Here is a 16,595-nt window from a genome sequence, read left to right as displayed (position 1 = left end):
TATAAGGTGAGGGGATATCTTTGATATTCAATATTCAGAACAATATGCAGATTTAAAGCTATTGATCTTCAACCTTTTCATTACCTTCTTTCCAAGTTACGGATTATTAACATCTACTTTCTAACTCGAGGGGCTATTGACAAAACCCACAAACTCCTACATCTTCTCCATCTATACCTTCACTATCATTCAAGAACATATCATTGCCTTGCATTCTATTCCTTCAAATCGGCCAATACATTCTTTGCATGGGACAATTTGTTGATCATAATTCAACTACAACACGAGATCTTAGTCAACAAAGCAACTTGCAACCACACTTCATTATTTGCCTTCACTCTTTTCTTTAATTCATTTAATTCCTTCTTTTTTTTGGTATTAGAAATCACTAGATTTATTAGGTTTATTTGTCTTTATCACAATGTCACCGTTGGACATGTGGTTAAGTTTGTTATATAACTAACCATGACTTTGCTTGCTTTCCAATCTTAAGGCATCCAAGAACAATATGAATCCAAACAAGTTTTATGAATGGTTTTTATTTTATATGATAATTGATTTGAAATCAATTGACATCAACAATTTATTGAAGTGCTCCAAGCACAACAGAAGAAAGATATATTTGGTCACTAGAGCCACTTTCTAAAAGTTAGTCCAGTTAAAGTGCATAGAGTCATTAACAATAAAAACAAAAACAAAACCAAAACCAAAACCAAAACCATTTCCGAACATTTTTCTGTGTCAATGCTTCAAAACAAGAATTTTTCGATCTGTCAGTCTATCTATGTATTCTATCCATCTATCTGCTGCTCAAGATCTTTTAAATTAATGTCCATCAATTGGAGCAACACAAATGAAGATGATGAAGGACTTTAAAAGAAAAAAAGAAGGGTGGGTCTGTAGCTTTACTAGATTATCACTTTGTTGGGTTTCCTACACCAATTGGTTGGGCTGTATTCATCTTCTCAACTGCATCGGAAGCTGCGGATGCTGCCTTATCAAAGCCTAACCTTTGCAACTCATTTAAGAAACCATTGGCATCTGTTTCACTAATTTTGTATGGGCTGTGGTCAGCATCAGGAAATGAACCACTTGTCACGTCTTCCTTATATTGGCGCAAGGCTTGATTGATGTTGTCCCCAACACGGGCATACTGCTTGCAAAATTTTGGAGTAACCTGAAAACGAAAGATTACCTCGATTCTAGCAATGAATCCTATAATGATGGAAAGAAAAACAGAACAACACATGTTAGAAAAATACCTTTGCATGGTGAGGATGTTGTAGCATACCAAGGAGATCATGGTAAACTAGCACCTGCACGAAGAATGAAGCAAATTTAGTAATCAGTTATACCGTAACATCAAATCATCTAAGAAAAGAAGGAAGATCATGATAAACTAACAAATGGCTTAGTATTAATAAGTAAAAGAATTCATATTGTACAAAGTGCATGAAACAATTTCACCAAATATGAATAGGGTGCTTTTTGGAAAAATGTAAGTGTTACTATGAAATGAAACACGAGGAAAGGAACACTTAGTTGTATATTCAATAATGATAGATTTGGCAGGGAATATGTACCATTCAAATTACAATGTAAGAAGATTCGAGCAGAAAATCATATGTAAAGCTTACTGGTAAGAACAGGTCATCCAAGTGATTCATTTTCACATAAGACGACAACAAGTCATTTCAATATAACAACAACCAAGCATGTATCTCTGGAGTTGGCTACATGGATCGAACGACGCCATAATGATAACAAGTCATTTCAATGGCAGATGATAGTAAATTATAGGGCCAAAAAGTCATATAACAACCAGTTGCAAGTTCACCCCTCAATAAATGAAAACCCAGGTCATATCCCCAATTTAACGAAAAGATCCCTTTCCTTTTCTTCCCCAAAAGCCCGCAATTAATGATTGGTCTAATTATCTCAAATGAATTGATGGATAGCAAATTCAAAATTCCATCAATAGCTACAGGTAGTCAAGACAAAATCTTAACATTTCCAACTCAATATATGCACAGGGAAGTGAAAATATCATTTGACAGCAACTGTTTATCAGAAAATTGAAAGCCCAACACATAACAACTTTGAAGAAGAATAAATGCCTTCAAGTAAAGCGACGGTTATCTGTTTTTAGTTAAACCAAATTAGCGATGTTAATCTTGGTCACGTATCTCTCACTAAAAGTACATTTCATAATAGAACATTAGGGCTAAAATGTTGGTGAGGGCAACTAACCTGTCCACTGCAAAAGGGTCCAGCCCCAATTCCAATTGTAGGAATTTGAAGGGCTGCGGTTGTCGCGGCAGCAACAGGTGGAGGCACACATTCTAGAACAACAGAAAAGCACCCTGCTTCTTGCAAAGCCAATGCTGTCTCTACAACCTACACAAACTTGTTCCATTTAGGATGACAATTAAAATTGTTCAAATGTCAAATAGATTGCATGAATGGAAGATAGACCTTGACAGCACTAGCAACATTCCTTCCCTGGGGTCTAAATCCCCCTAAAACACTAATTGCCTGGGGAGTAAGCCCTACATGCCCCATCACCGCTATTCCAGCTTCAACAATAGCCTTTGCTGCAACTATTCTTGAAGGAGACCCTCCTTCCAATTTTATGGCATCCATTCCCCCTTCTTTTAAAATACGAACTGCGGAATCAACGGCCTGCTTATATAATCAAAACAGCAACATTTAAAAGTTAAAACCATTGTACATATAACAGAACTTCACTAAAACAGAAAGCCATGTCCATATTACTAGCATCTCCACCCCACATTTCAATTCAGCCATTGATGTTAAAAGCATATACACCCTTAACAAATTACAGATATTCTTACTCAGCAAACTTTTTTCTTCAAAATTAGTCCCTGAATGTCTAAATATTGATATTTTATCCCCAAATTCATAAGGCATCAGTTAAATAGGTCACTAATTGATAAATTTCAGTAATATGGTTATTTACTTAAAAATCATTTTATGATTTTATGAAGCACTAGTAAAAAACACACGAGACCATTATACCCGGTATAAAACGTCATTTTCTCCCCCGAGATTGACATTATTGATCAATTTAATCTCCAATATTACAAATATGTCAATTTGGTCCCTAACATTGCACACCATCCATCGACAATTTCGTTCCAGTGAGAATCTTGTGATTTTTTGCAAGGGACCAAATCGATGGATGATGGGGAAAGCCAGGGAGCAAGTTGGCATCTTTGCAATCTCAAGAACAAAATTGGTGGATGATGTGAATCTCAAGGACCAAATTTATGTTTTACTAAGTTACTACCTACACCAATTTTTGATTCACAACACTGGAACAGAAACCTTGCTTAGTGGGAACCAAACTTTTTACACACAGATCAATAGACATTGGTATGTTTGTCTACAACTTTCCAAGTTCCAAAAGAAACAAAATTCACAAAAGAGGCGTTGGTGTTGGTCTAGTGGTATAAGGTCAACTGGATCTCATTACCGTATTAGGTCAAAGGTTCGATTCGTGAGAATAATACTTATTGGCAAGGGCAATTACACAACCCGACAGAAATTAATTTCCTTACCCATAAGGTGAGAATACCCACGCTATACTAAAAAAACAAAATTCCATTCAATACAAGTTAGTAAGTCACCAAAACTCACCCCAAAAAAACAACAAAACAAAAGACAAAACTAAAAACAAAAAAGAAGCAAAAACAAAAACCTGGACAGAGCTAGATTCGTAGGACCCAAAAGGCAAATCACCAACAAGAAGAGGTCTTCGAGCCCCACGCGCCACAGCACGACAATGTACAAGAATTTCCTCAACCGTGATAGGTAAAGTTGTATCATGTCCATGAACAACCATCGCTGCCGAATCCCCAACAAGACATATATCAATCTCAGCCATATCCACATGCACTGCTGATGGGTAATCATAAGCAGTGACCATAGAAATGGGTTCATTTTTTTTATACTTTTGTCTCAACTGTGCCAAAGTTACTCTCTTGTTTGGGGTTTGTGTGGTTGGTCCTGAATACACTGTGTTTTCTGGGACATTGCTCATTCGACGAATGAGGTTGAAAATAAGAGATGAAGAAGATGGTTTTGATGCTCTTAGAAGAGAGTTGAGTGACGATGCCATTGTTAAGGAGATAGAATTGGAAGTGGTTATCTTAAACACTGAATCCGAAACTCGATAAGTATGATCTTTGCGTTTTCTGTGCCCAATTGCACTGTACCAAATCTGTGATCAAACTACTTATTCCAATAATTCGGTGCAAGTTGGTTGTTTTTTATTGACCAAGAAATTTTAGTTCCTCGAAAAAATAAATTCATTCAAAGGCCTATGGACAAAATGGACTGTGTTTTTTTGTAATATCAAGAATATGCTATTATCTTAGGGAACTAATCTGTTCAGGCTATATAAAAGTTTATCTTAATAAATATTGTTTATATGAATCGAATCTATAATATTTTAATTTTTTTAGAAATCTAGTAAAGTCTTTAACACTAAATCAACACCTTACTAATATACATGCTTTAATTAGCAATGTTTGCCTGGTGAAATGCACCTGTACAACACTTGGAAGTCCAACATGGTATTTTTTAAAATAATGAAACACATAGATTAGTATAGTAGAATATAAAGGGGTCAAAATGGGTGGGTCCGGACAGACTGGCATTTTAAAGCTCGAAAAATTGTAAGGTTTGTATATCATATTTAATATTTTTTTATTCAGGTTTTTTAGTCCGGCCCGATCAAGGTATATTAAAACCAGACTCAGGCTGAGCTTATCCAGGCAAGCTCAGACTACCTATTTTCCTTACTTTTTTAAATCTTTTTTGGGACATTTGACTTTTAATAAGCATTAGGTGAAAATTTACAAAACTACTTATAATAAAAAATAAATAATAAATATTGTGTTATAAACTTTGAATAGAAAATAGAGTAATATCTAAACATAAATATTTATAAATTACAATAACATTATAAAGTTAAGCATCATATAATTTTCCTATTTTTCGTAATATCATTTTAAGCTCGTTAATTGTGTATTTAATTAGATTTAACTTTTAAAACAAAAACATAATAAAGAAAATAATGTTTACAACAAAATTAAAATAACATAATTGTTTACCATAGAGAACTCCACACAACCAAACTTAATATAACAGTTCACATTGAAAGTGTTGATAAAGAATATTAAAAAGATAATATTTTTGATAGTGTCCAAAGGTTTATATAATAAATTCAAGTTACATATTATATTGAGTTAGGGTGTGTGAGTCTAATAGAAATGAGAGATTTAATAAATGAACTATATTAAAAATCATATATATGGGATTGACACTACATCTTAACTCAAACGCAATGCCCTAGATCTATAAGTTTGATTGCATTGGACATATGTTAAAAAATTTATACATTAATATCAAATGATATATTTTTTAAATAGATTAAATATGTTAAAATTTAAATAAATATTTTTAGTTTATACAGGCCGACCTGCCACAATCCGCGTTACAATTTGATATGCATAAATTGTATACAGATTTTTTAGCCTGACCCAATTTAGCTCACACCCAATGTGGGCTAGCTTGAACCCATCCAGATAGTACGTTTTGACACCAAAGTAGAATACAACATTCAACCAAAATATGTATTTTGTTTGTTGTATTTTAATATTTAGATATATTCAATATAAGTCAAAGTATTTTATATCAAAGTTATAAAAATACTTGAAATTATAAAATTCAGTGACACTTGAACCCGTCCAGATAACTCGTTTTGACACCAAAATAGAATACAACATTTGACCAGAATATCTATTTTGTTTGTTGTATATTAATATTCAAATATATTCAATATGAGTCAAAATATTTTATATCATACTTATAAAAAATGCTTAAAACTATAAAATTGATTGACATTTGATATTTTAATATTTATTTTGATTTTCTCAATTATTTAAGGGCCAAGAGATACCAACAAATATAAGTCCAAACTTGAATTAAAGTCATCTTTAGCCTTACCAGGAACATTGAGAAAGTACCTAGGAGAGTTTCAAATATATTTTTTCAATATGCATAACATTGAGAAAATACCTTACATATAATGACCTCCAATATGGAAGTTCACAGAATATTGATCTTTTCTTCCACCCATTTGTGACAATTTCTCCTATAAAAGGTTTACCAAAATTATTACTCAAACCCTTTAGATTTTAAATAATTGGTCACCCATCAACAACAAAGGAGCTTGACCTTCTTCATGGTTCATGTTGTATGCTTTTCTCTATCACAGATAATGATGACATGGATGCAAAAGTATACGACACCCAAGGAGTACATTCTTCTTATATTGTTCCAACCTCATCGAATGTGTATTGTCTTAACATATAGGTAAGCAAAATGTTATTTTGTACTATATCCTGAAATATTACCACATGTCGAAAAATCACTGATTATGTCAATCAACAAAGCTCTCATGGTGGAGTTTATACAGGCCGACCTGCCACAATCCGCGTTACAATTTGATATGCATAAATTGTATACAGATTTTTTAGCCTGACCCAATTTAGCTCACACCCAATGTGGGCTAGCTTGAACCCATCCAGATAGTACGTTTTGACACCAAAGTAGAATACAACATTCAACCAAAATATGTATTTTGTTTGTTGTATTTTAATATTTAGATATATTCAATATAAGTCAAAGTATTTTATATCAAAGTTATAAAAATACTTGAAATTATAAAATTCAGTGACACTTGAACCCGTCCAGATAACTCGTTTTGACACCAAAATAGAATACAACATTTGACCAGAATATCTATTTTGTTTGTTGTATATTAATATTCAAATATATTCAATATGAGTCAAAATATTTTATATCATACTTATAAAAAATGCTTAAAACTATAAAATTGATTGACATTTGATATTTTAATATTTATTTTGATTTTCTCAATTATTTAAGGGCCAAGAGATACCAACAAATATAAGTCCAAACTTGAATTAAAGTCATCTTTAGCCTTACCAGGAACATTGAGAAAGTACCTAGGAGAGTTTCAAATATATTTTTTCAATATGCATAACATTGAGAAAATACCTTACATATAATGACCTCCAATATGGAAGTTCACAGAATATTGATCTTTTCTTCCACCCATTTGTGACAATTTCTCCTATAAAAGGTTTACCAAAATTATTACTCAAACCCTTTAGATTTTAAATAATTGGTCACCCATCAACAACAAAGGAGCTTGACCTTCTTCATGGTTCATGTTGTATGCTTTTCTCTATCACAGATAATGATGACATGGATGCAAAAGTATACGACACCCAAGGAGTACATTCTTCTTATATTGTTCCAACCTCATCGAATGTGTATTGTCTTAACATATAGGTAAGCAAAATGTTATTTTGTACTATATCCTGAAATATTACCACATGTCGAAAAATCACTGATTATGTCAATCAACAAAGCTCTCATGGTGGACATTTTTTTCTATACCCATCATATACCTCTATACCTTTCTTCCCTAAATATTAATTTGATGGGAAAATATCATAAAACGTTTTTGGAGTTGAGTGTTCCTTCTTATATTCTAAGAGATTACATTTAGGATACAACATTAACGAAGCATACTCATTCAAAAAGAAAATGCAGTCATTTTCACATGTATGTATCATTTTTTAGTCTATACCAATAGAGCATAACATTTGTTTAGCATCATAGCTTCAAGAAGGGAGCACATTATCCTTCAACAACATATCCTTCAAAGGTGTAAGTAACTTTGTAAAGCTTTTATCAGTCCATCAATTAACAGATTTTAACTTATACAACCTTAACACTGTTGTCAATCTTGTGAATTTAGCGCAACCATCATATAACGGTTTCTTAGCATCACTTATCAATCGCTCAAACATCTCAGGAAATCCATAAGATCCTCTTCAATTACATTTGTCATTTCTTCAAAACAATTGCCCTCATATACATCTGTATTGATATCATTTGTAAAGATCTTATGGTGTGACCATCTTTTATCTCTCCATCTCTTGTCTCACCTTTCTTTGTCCAACATGTGTAACTCTAATCGATTCCTTGAAACACTAAATGAACTTTTAACTCGGCTAGACTAACTCCCCTTGTGTAACAACATTTAAAACAAGAGCATACAATTCTATTACTGTTTTCGGCATGCTCAGTGGCAAACCTATTAAATATTTTATCCCATCCTTATATTCCTCCGTGGCAAACCAATCAATTGACATTCATCCATTTTTTATCAACAAAGAAAGTCGTATTGATCAACAAGAACAAGAACAATAATAGCTAACTTATAAGTAGATTAGGAATGTTTAAGATAGACTACCTAAAAACAAATTGACAAAAAATTTAGTGAGCATAAATCATAGTCTAAATCATTTATAATGAGCAACAGTGAGAGAAAAAAGGGAAAAACAGAGGGATGCTACATAAAACAAACAAAACTCAATTTTAGTATTTTCACAGTGAATGTTGCGGGAAGATGAGTTGAATGAATAAATATCGTGACAAAGTGGATCTTATAAGCTGATGAATCTCGTGGGAAGATGAGTTTAATGAATGTCATGGGAAGGTGAGTCTTGTGGGAAGATGAATGTTGAGTGAAAGTTCTCTGATCGTAGGAATTTTTTTTTAGTTTTAGCATTAAATGAACGAGTTGTATGTGAGGTTTTGTTTTTAAATCCGTGAGAATCAAACTTTGACATTGCTCACTAAAACACGCGATATTGAATTTGTGACTTCAATGGCGATTAGTGAAACAATCGATGTTGAATATGTGAGAAATAACACTACTTATTTCACTGAGTGTTGTTGAATCTTTGAGTCATACAATCCACAATGCTCGATGAAGGAAGTCATGTTGATTGTATATCTGCCTGTCAGATTTAATAGCATTGTTTCACTGAGCGCTGTAATTTCTTTTCGCCTATTATTTAAAAATGTTCCGCACATGAGCGTTATTAAATATTGTGTGTAGTTAGATGCAAATTCTGGCGTGGCTTCATCTGATTCTGAACAAGATTGTGCTGCACAAAGCTGGTTCTAAAGACAACATGCACAAGTTTTGCCTATGTCATATGTTGATGGAAACAAAGATCAACAATATCTTTCACTCACCTACTCTCTAAAGTGACAAAGCCTCAATTATTTATGCTTTGCTAGAAAACATATACACTGAAGATCCTTCTCAAACACTAACCGAGAAAGGCTTTTGTGCTTTTATCTTTGGGAAGATGATTTTGACAAATATAAGGTTAAGTACGATCGCTCATAACATGTGTATTATTTTGTTTCGTATTTAGAAATATTTGTTTAGAAAATAATTAAATAAAGTACATGTCATTATTTAGTGACTGAAGGAAAAAACTTATCTCATTTTATCAGAAGATATTTTATTCTCATTGATTAAATGTTTCATTTTCATTCTTGTATAAAAAATAATTTGAAATCAAATCATTGTTTTCCACATTTACAGTGAATTAATCATGTATAAAATACTAAATACAACAGAGAAACTTAATATTCTTTAATACTTAAAGTAATAAGTTATGATCTAAGAAAAAACACCTAAATACATTAAGAAGATGAGTTCAAATACAAATGATTTAACACATTTAATATAAAATAGACGATTCAAGGAATTCAACTCCTCTCTCCGGTACTAAAGAATCTAGTACTGGATTATAAAGGGAAATGAAATTTTATCAAATTTAAAAATTATTTTATTAAAAATTAAGTTAAAATCATACCTTTAGATTTTTACCACATGTCCTAAACTTAATATGATAATGGATCTCCTTATATCGGAGAGTAGAAAAACACTTATGTGAAAATATATCTAATACATCTTAGTTAGAGACAAGTATATTTAAGTAAATGGTAGGAGTGCTGGTAATAAGATATCGAATAAGAGAATGAGAGATAAGGAGACTGTAAAAGCCTAGGGGTCGGTGGCCCCAAGCCATCCCTGGCTAAGGACACAGTACCTTGTCATGCGTCACATAAATTACCCCATCACATTTGCTACTTCGGTACACTAATTTTATGTGTTTTAAATTATTGTTGAGCTTATTGTAATTGTGAAAAATAATGTAGTTGATGCAACCACAATTTCGATTATAATATTATTGTGTAGAGTCTTAAAATCATAATATTAAAGTGATAATTGTGGTTTTATGGTACAATTTAAAACATCACAGAATCCACAACAAGGATGAGGAAAATGTATAGAGTTAAAGCAACAGACAAAATACATAGGAACATATATTGGTATATATCCACAACAAGCATGGTAAGTATTATTTATGACTTTATGTACAAGACATGAAATCATTGAGGAATAAGAAGAGGGTGTACCATAGCAAAGTTTTATGAATAAGAAAACAATAGCTAGAGTGAAGAGATGAGTAGGTATACAAAGTGATTCTTTTCTTCTCTTAGATAAATTCTATTTTTGGTGTTTATTTTCTGGGTTTTAATTTGAAAGCTTTGAAAGAGACAAGAAAGCAAGGAAAATCAAACATTTATAGCTTCAGGTCCTTCTTTCTCCACTTCTTATGCCTTTTGTTTCCTTTCTTTTCTCTTTTTAATTATTTCCAATAGAAAAGAAAGCATGAAATTGATTTTTTCTTTCAGTAGAGGAATTCCAATAATAAATTTTAATAAGTTTTAAGAAATTTCAGTTTTGCTCAAGTTTGCAAACCAAAATGGAAGCTGCTTCCTCATCCACACCTTTCTTGGGAATCAGAAAAGAAAATCAAAGTCAGATTACACAACACCAACCACTCACAGTTGGTTCTTCAACTGTTGCTTCAACCATAGTGCCTCAACAGAAAAAGAAGAATCATCCTGGAACAGCATGCAAGTAGCTCTATGCATTCTTCACAATTTTTTGTTACTTTAAAAGCATTCCTTACATGTTATGGAAAATACCCTTTTTACAATCTGTTGTTCATTTTCATCTCAAGAAACAAACATGACATGAAAACCCTAAACCTAATCATCAAGTTCAACAATAGTAATTTTCATCTACAATAACAGTAATAGTTCTATTCTTTTAAATAGCTTAAATTTTCACTTCAACATATTTGGTTTGGCAATTTTCATCTACAATAGTAATAGAATTCCCTAACAACATATTTGGTTTGGCAAATTTTTTTCTAATGGTAACAACAGATCCAGATGCGGAAGTAATAGCACTATCTCCAAAGACCCTGATGGCAACAAACAGGTTTATATGTGATGTTTGCAACAAAGGGTTCCAAAGGGAGCAAAACTTACAGCTCCATAGAAGAGGACACAACCTTCCTTGGAAGCTAAAGCAGAAAAGTACAAAAGAGCAAAAGAGAAAGGTTTATATGTGTCCTGAACCCACATGTGTTCACCATGACCCTTCAAGGGCTCTTGGAGATCTCACTGGGATTAAGAAACATTACTCTCGTAAGCATGGTGAGAAGAAATGGAAGTGTGAGAAATGCTCTAAGAAATATGCTGTTCAATCAGATTGGAAAGCTCATTCTAAGACTTGTGGCACAAGAGAATATAGATGTGACTGTGGCACTCTCTTCTCCAGGTAACAATCATAAGACTTGGTTTCATTGCATGTTTGCTTTTACTTATAATTGATTGCATTAGTGTGGTTTTGATGCTTAATACAAAGCACATTTTAATCATAATTGTAGCCATATCAGGAGTATTGTAAGAGAATCCTCAAAACAAGAGATAAATTTGAGCAAGACCATCCAACCTTACTCTTGTGTATGTTAGTAGTGAGATGTTTCAGTAGTATAAGACTATTCACACGTGAGCACACTATACAAATGTGGATCCAAAATTGAAATGTTAAGAGAAGAAAAAAAACAAGCAAGTTGAACTTTGTTCCTTGGGAACAAGGTCCCTCATATCCTTATTCCCTCACGTGTAGTTAAACAACATTGTAAGGAGCACGGGCACAGTAACAGTGATACTGGGTATGGTTTCACATGAGTTGAATCGCTGGGTTTTGTTTTCTTTTGGATTGGATATTTATACATGGTTCAACTTTCTATGCCAATGGTCCAAGATTCCTAATTGGAACAGTAATAAAAACTATTCCTAGACAAATCTAAAATTATTACTTCATTTAGAGGGATTCTCATTGCTCATGTGATTTACCATTACTTTAAATTATTTTGATATAATCAAGTATATCTTTCACCATAATGAGTTAATCATTTTTAAATGTGCGTGTTGACTTTTCCAACAAGTATTATTGTCAGAAATTTAACTCTTACCTTTTTGGCTCAATCTAAAGATTAAATAAGCCTTAGATCAATGCTTTAAGGGTTACCTTTATTTTAAATTATACTTTCCAACCACAATTGTATCATAATAGCTTGGTTTTGCCAGTTTTTCTATAACGAGATGGCAACTACAATATATGAATATGATTTTATTGATCTCATTTTTTGAAAATTTTCCTCAATAAAAATACTATGATTGGCATACATAAAAAAAATTATTCTCTCGTTAATTTAATCTGGAGGAAGAAAATTCTCAAACCCTATAGTTTCTAACAAGTTATTTTACTCAATGAATTTTGTAAATTAATATTTGCTTATCTATATTTCATGACTTGGTGTTTTCTTTTTTCACGAATTTAGCAAACCTTTTGGTAGGTGTACAATTGTTTTCATAACAATTCTCTCATTGTATAAAATAGACAAATCATGAGGCACTTTGCATTTATTATGGTGGTCCCTTACAGTGCTTATAATTATTAACTTTCATCAAATTTGCAAATAATTCTCTCTTTTAAGTGATCTAAAGAGATTTCCTCAAAGTGGTAGTTCGATATGGAGTTGTTGGTGTGTTCCAGATTTTGGCATAGTCCTTCAGGCCCTATCATTCTGTTTTACTATTGTTTATACTTCAATTTTTTATTTTTTTTTCGGTAGAGGTACTTTTCTTAATGTCCAACTACTAATTCCAATTTCAACCAATATTCCTAATTTATTCTATGCTTAACTTTTGAATTTATCTTTAATTTAACTTTTTTGACACGTGATACTATAGATTTGGTCGGCTATATAATTCATTTTTATTTTTTTTATATAGGCTATATTATTTATGTAAGATAAAGGGTATGTATTTGATTATGGGACATCATTGAATTCAAAATTCCAGCATAAGCATAAAAATTTCTTATATTGTTTTAGTATTTCATTATTCTTTGCATGAGGAAATGTTTGTTACGGTTGTGGTTGGATGTCCTCTTCACTTTGTTAATTAGGGATTAAAAAATTAGGGGTACACATCTCACACTTTGTGTCACTCCATGTGCCATGAATTGTGATTGGTCAGAAAAATATATTTAAGTTAAAATTTAATTATTAAGTATTTTTCTGACCAATCACAAGCGCATGACACATGGAGTGACACAAAGTGTAGGATAGCAGATGTGCTCCCAAAATTAGGGTCGAGGGTGGCTGTCCTATCGCGTGCGATTATTTAGGGAAATTTTGATTATACTGCCATATTTTAATTAGTTTATTATTTACACAATGCAACTAAATGCTTTAAATATGTAGGTATAAAAATTATTCCATCTATCATATTTATATGTCATTTGTAACTAATTCACACATATTAAGAAAAATATTTATAAACCACTATACTCTCAAATTTATCAACATATATATTAATATTTATAAGTTATCCCTCCATTTATTACTTTGTAAGTGAAAGTTTATTGGAACATGTAAGGAAGAATAAATATAGAGTGTAATTACAAAGGAATAAATTTCATATGAATTATTTAATGTCATCTAAATAATATAAAGTAGCTAGCTAGTTATATTTAAGGATAAATACTATCTAAAATGTGAATTATAAATAGGTTTAGTGAAACTATTGAATACTTCTAATCAATGGACTTACACAAGTCTAAATCATTAATTTTGAACAAATTCTTTTAACTTATATATTAATGCATGATGTGTTATCATTGATTCAAGAACATCAAAAATTATATTTACTCTACTAAACCGTCTTGGTTGTTGTGACTCTAGGGTAACTAGTTTCTCAAGTCATAAGTTAAATTCTGGAATAGTTTTCTGGTATCCAATCCAGAACTTTGGTTGTTTTAGTGAAAAGTATTGTTTTATAATTTTAAGCTTTGGTTAACAATATTCAGTTGTATTCTCATTCAATTATTATACTCTCTCCAATAGTTGTTCCTTTCCAATATATTTGTTGCAGGCGTGACAGTTTCATCACTCATAGGGCCTTCTGTGATACACTAGCACATGAAACTGCAAAACACCATACAAATCTAAACCCTTTGGGAACTCATTTGTTTGGCACCACAAACCAAATGAGCTTAAACCTATATCAAGTTGGTGCTCAAATTTCTAACCTTCAAAACCAGAACCATGCAACCACCAACAACAGTATCTTGAGCCATGGCAATGCTGCTTTGGCACCACCAAAGTATGAGCACATTTTCTCATCACCTTTGCATCACCATTCATCATATGGAGTAGTACAGTCACCACATTCAATGTCTAATTCCTCAGCTGGTTTCTTCATGACTGACCCTAATCAAGGATTTCAAGAATTCCAATCTCATCAGCAAGGAACAATCTCAAGCCACAAAGAACTTTATGGCCTTATGCAGCTTCCTGATTTTCAAGGCAACACCAACAATAACAACTCTACTTCTGAATCTGTATCTGTTCCTGCTAATATGTTTAACATCAACTTCTTTACGAATAGCAACAATAGCAGTGGCAACATAATGGCTGGTCAATTCAACAACATCAATGGAGAAGGTAACCAAGAAACAACACTTTATATTAATAACAAGAGCCCTGTGAGTAATCAAGTTGGGTCTGGTAATTTATCTTCACTCTTTGGAAACTCATTTGTGCAACAAGAAACCATGTCGCCGCATATTTCTGCCACTGCATTGCTTCAAAAAGCTGCTCAAATGAGTTCAACCACCAATGCTTCCTCTATGCTAAGAGGGCTAGGTCGTTCCTCAACCAATGGTGCAGAATCTTTTGGAAGTGATAGTAGGAGAGAAGGTATAAGATCAAGCATGGAAAATGACCAACACCATCATCTCCATGGATTGACGAACTCTATTGGAAATGGAAACAATTCCATATATGGTAATATGAAAGGGAATGAAAACAACCTTGGACAGTTTCACAATGTTGAGGAACCTAATAAGTTGTCCCAAAATCTTGGTGTGTGCTTTGGAGAATCTGATAAGTTGACATTAGACTTTTTGGGTGTTGGAGGAATTGTAAGAAACATGAATAGTAGGTTTTCACAAAGAGAGCAACAACACTCTATGGGTTCTACGAGTTCTTTGGATCCTTAAATGGAAAGCCAACCTTTTAGAAGTTCAATACTGCAATAAGCTGAGTTAATTAAATTAATTAGGGAGAGAAAAATGGTCATTGCTCATATATCTACTAGTTTCTAATTTTTCTTATTTTTATTTTATTTTTCTTAAAGAAAGTCTACTTATCAATTGGTATATTAGGGTTTCATCTCTAAATTGTGCAATCCTTGCATTTTTCTTGAACACATCCTTCTCCCTTTTATCTAGAGAATTGAAATTCCACTCTCCTTGATAATGATATATAACTAGTGAATTTTAATTTATGTTGCGTAGAATTTCTTGATCCTGAGATAAATTACTAACAGTGAAAACTTTGTGGTAAAGCAAAGTTCTATAGAATGGGTGTGGCATCCATTAAATTGTATCTTATATTGTTAATCTTTTAGTCTTGTGGATAAAAACATTACTTGTTCTCCTACTTTTTTATTTTTTATTTAATAAAGTTCATTGCTGATTAAAAAAAAGCAAAGTTCTGTACAATACTCACCAAATGAGGAAGCTGCCACTCACTTTCTGAGAATCTTCACATGGTGGCAATAATCCAAGGGAAGCGACAAAGGCCAATTTTCGTTTAGTTTCATTATTCTCTTTTCATGTTATAATAGTATTGGATATATGTTATTCCAACTATTAAAAACTAAATGTAAGAATCTTTGTTTGTTCACCTAATAATTAACATATACTTGACATATATGTCATTGATCTAATGATTTAAGATAACACATCTTAGGTACTGTACAAAATTAAAGGTTAAAGATTTGATTCTTAAAATGATAGTTGTTGGAAGAAGAAATCACATATATCCAAAAAAGGTTAATGACTTAATTCCTTACTAATGGAGTAAGAGAATACTCTTAGTTATAAAAAAAATATCAAAGGAATAATATTTTTTTCCATTGGCTTTGTAACTAGACTACAATGTCAAAAACCTTCTTATTTTCATGTACTTTAGTTCACATTCTTCTTCTTAACCATGTCCATTTAACCTTATTCCTCACCATGTTGACTACCTTTGTAATTTTTTGACTTGCACTCTTTGTTCTCTTTCTTTAAACTGTTTTTTTTTTCATGGTAACATGCACTGTGACGTTAGGGTTAGGTCTTACGTCATTTATTCAACTTCTTAACGACTTTGAAGGAGTTAATGAAGATG

At 32.2% G+C, this 16,595-nt stretch overlaps 2 protein-coding genes across 4 annotated transcripts; one reads left to right on the top strand and one right to left on the bottom strand.

The window, feature by feature from the left end:
* LOC109355823 (3-methyl-2-oxobutanoate hydroxymethyltransferase 1, mitochondrial-like) lies at positions 559 to 4,287 on the bottom strand. Its single transcript, XM_019599056.1, has 5 exons — positions 3,722 to 4,287; positions 2,476 to 2,682; positions 2,251 to 2,397; positions 1,263 to 1,316; positions 559 to 1,177 (listed from the first exon to the last, which is right to left on the bottom strand). Exons 1-5 carry the CDS (start codon positions 4,139 to 4,141, stop codon positions 917 to 919), a joined length of 1,089 nt encoding a protein of 362 aa, XP_019454601.1. The 5' UTR covers positions 4,142 to 4,287; the 3' UTR covers positions 559 to 916.
* Positions 10,243 to 15,726, top strand: LOC109355853 (protein indeterminate-domain 5, chloroplastic-like). 3 transcript variants are annotated; one of them, XM_019599099.1, is made up of 4 exons: positions 10,243 to 10,586; positions 10,745 to 10,911; positions 11,227 to 11,623; positions 14,290 to 15,726. In XM_019599099.1, the coding sequence occupies exons 2-4, from the start codon at positions 10,758 to 10,760 to the stop codon at positions 15,416 to 15,418; spliced, it is 1,680 nt and encodes a 559-aa protein (XP_019454644.1). In that variant the 5' UTR covers positions 10,243 to 10,586; positions 10,745 to 10,757; the 3' UTR covers positions 15,419 to 15,726. The 3 variants fall into 3 exon arrangements, with proteins under 3 accessions (XP_019454644.1, XP_019454642.1, XP_019454643.1); XM_019599097.1 differs by having other exon boundaries at positions 10,244 to 10,586; positions 10,734 to 10,911; XM_019599098.1 differs by lacking the exon at positions 10,243 to 10,586 and having other exon boundaries at positions 10,625 to 10,911.

This window comes from Lupinus angustifolius, chromosome LG09 (assembly GCF_001865875.1).
Source record: "Lupinus angustifolius cultivar Tanjil chromosome LG09, LupAngTanjil_v1.0, whole genome shotgun sequence".
Lineage (NCBI taxonomy): Eukaryota > Viridiplantae > Streptophyta > Magnoliopsida > Fabales > Fabaceae > Lupinus > Lupinus angustifolius.
Note: the sequence above shows the minus strand (reverse complement) of the source record. Positions and strands in the feature narration are given on the sequence as shown.

Coding starts and splice junctions, on each gene's coding strand:
- LOC109355823 (XM_019599056.1), bottom strand. CDS start 4,141: ATGGCATCGTCACTCAACTCTCTTCTAAGAGCATCAAAACCATCTTCT. Junction 2,683..3,721: donor ACGAATCTAGCTCTGTCCAG/GTTTTTGTTTTT, acceptor TTATATAAGCAG/GCCGTTGATTCCGCAGTTCG. Junction 1,317..2,250: donor GACCCTTTTGCAGTGGACAG/GTTAGTTGCCCT, acceptor TTCTTCGTGCAG/GTGCTAGTTTACCATGATCT.
- LOC109355853 (XM_019599099.1), top strand. CDS start 10,758: ATGGAAGCTGCTTCCTCATCCACACCTTTCTTGGGAATCAGAAAAGAA. Junction 10,912..11,226: donor GAATCATCCTGGAACAGCAT/GCAAGTAGCTCT, acceptor TGGTAACAACAG/ATCCAGATGCGGAAGTAATA. Junction 11,624..14,289: donor TGTGGCACTCTCTTCTCCAG/GTAACAATCATA, acceptor TATTTGTTGCAG/GCGTGACAGTTTCATCACTC.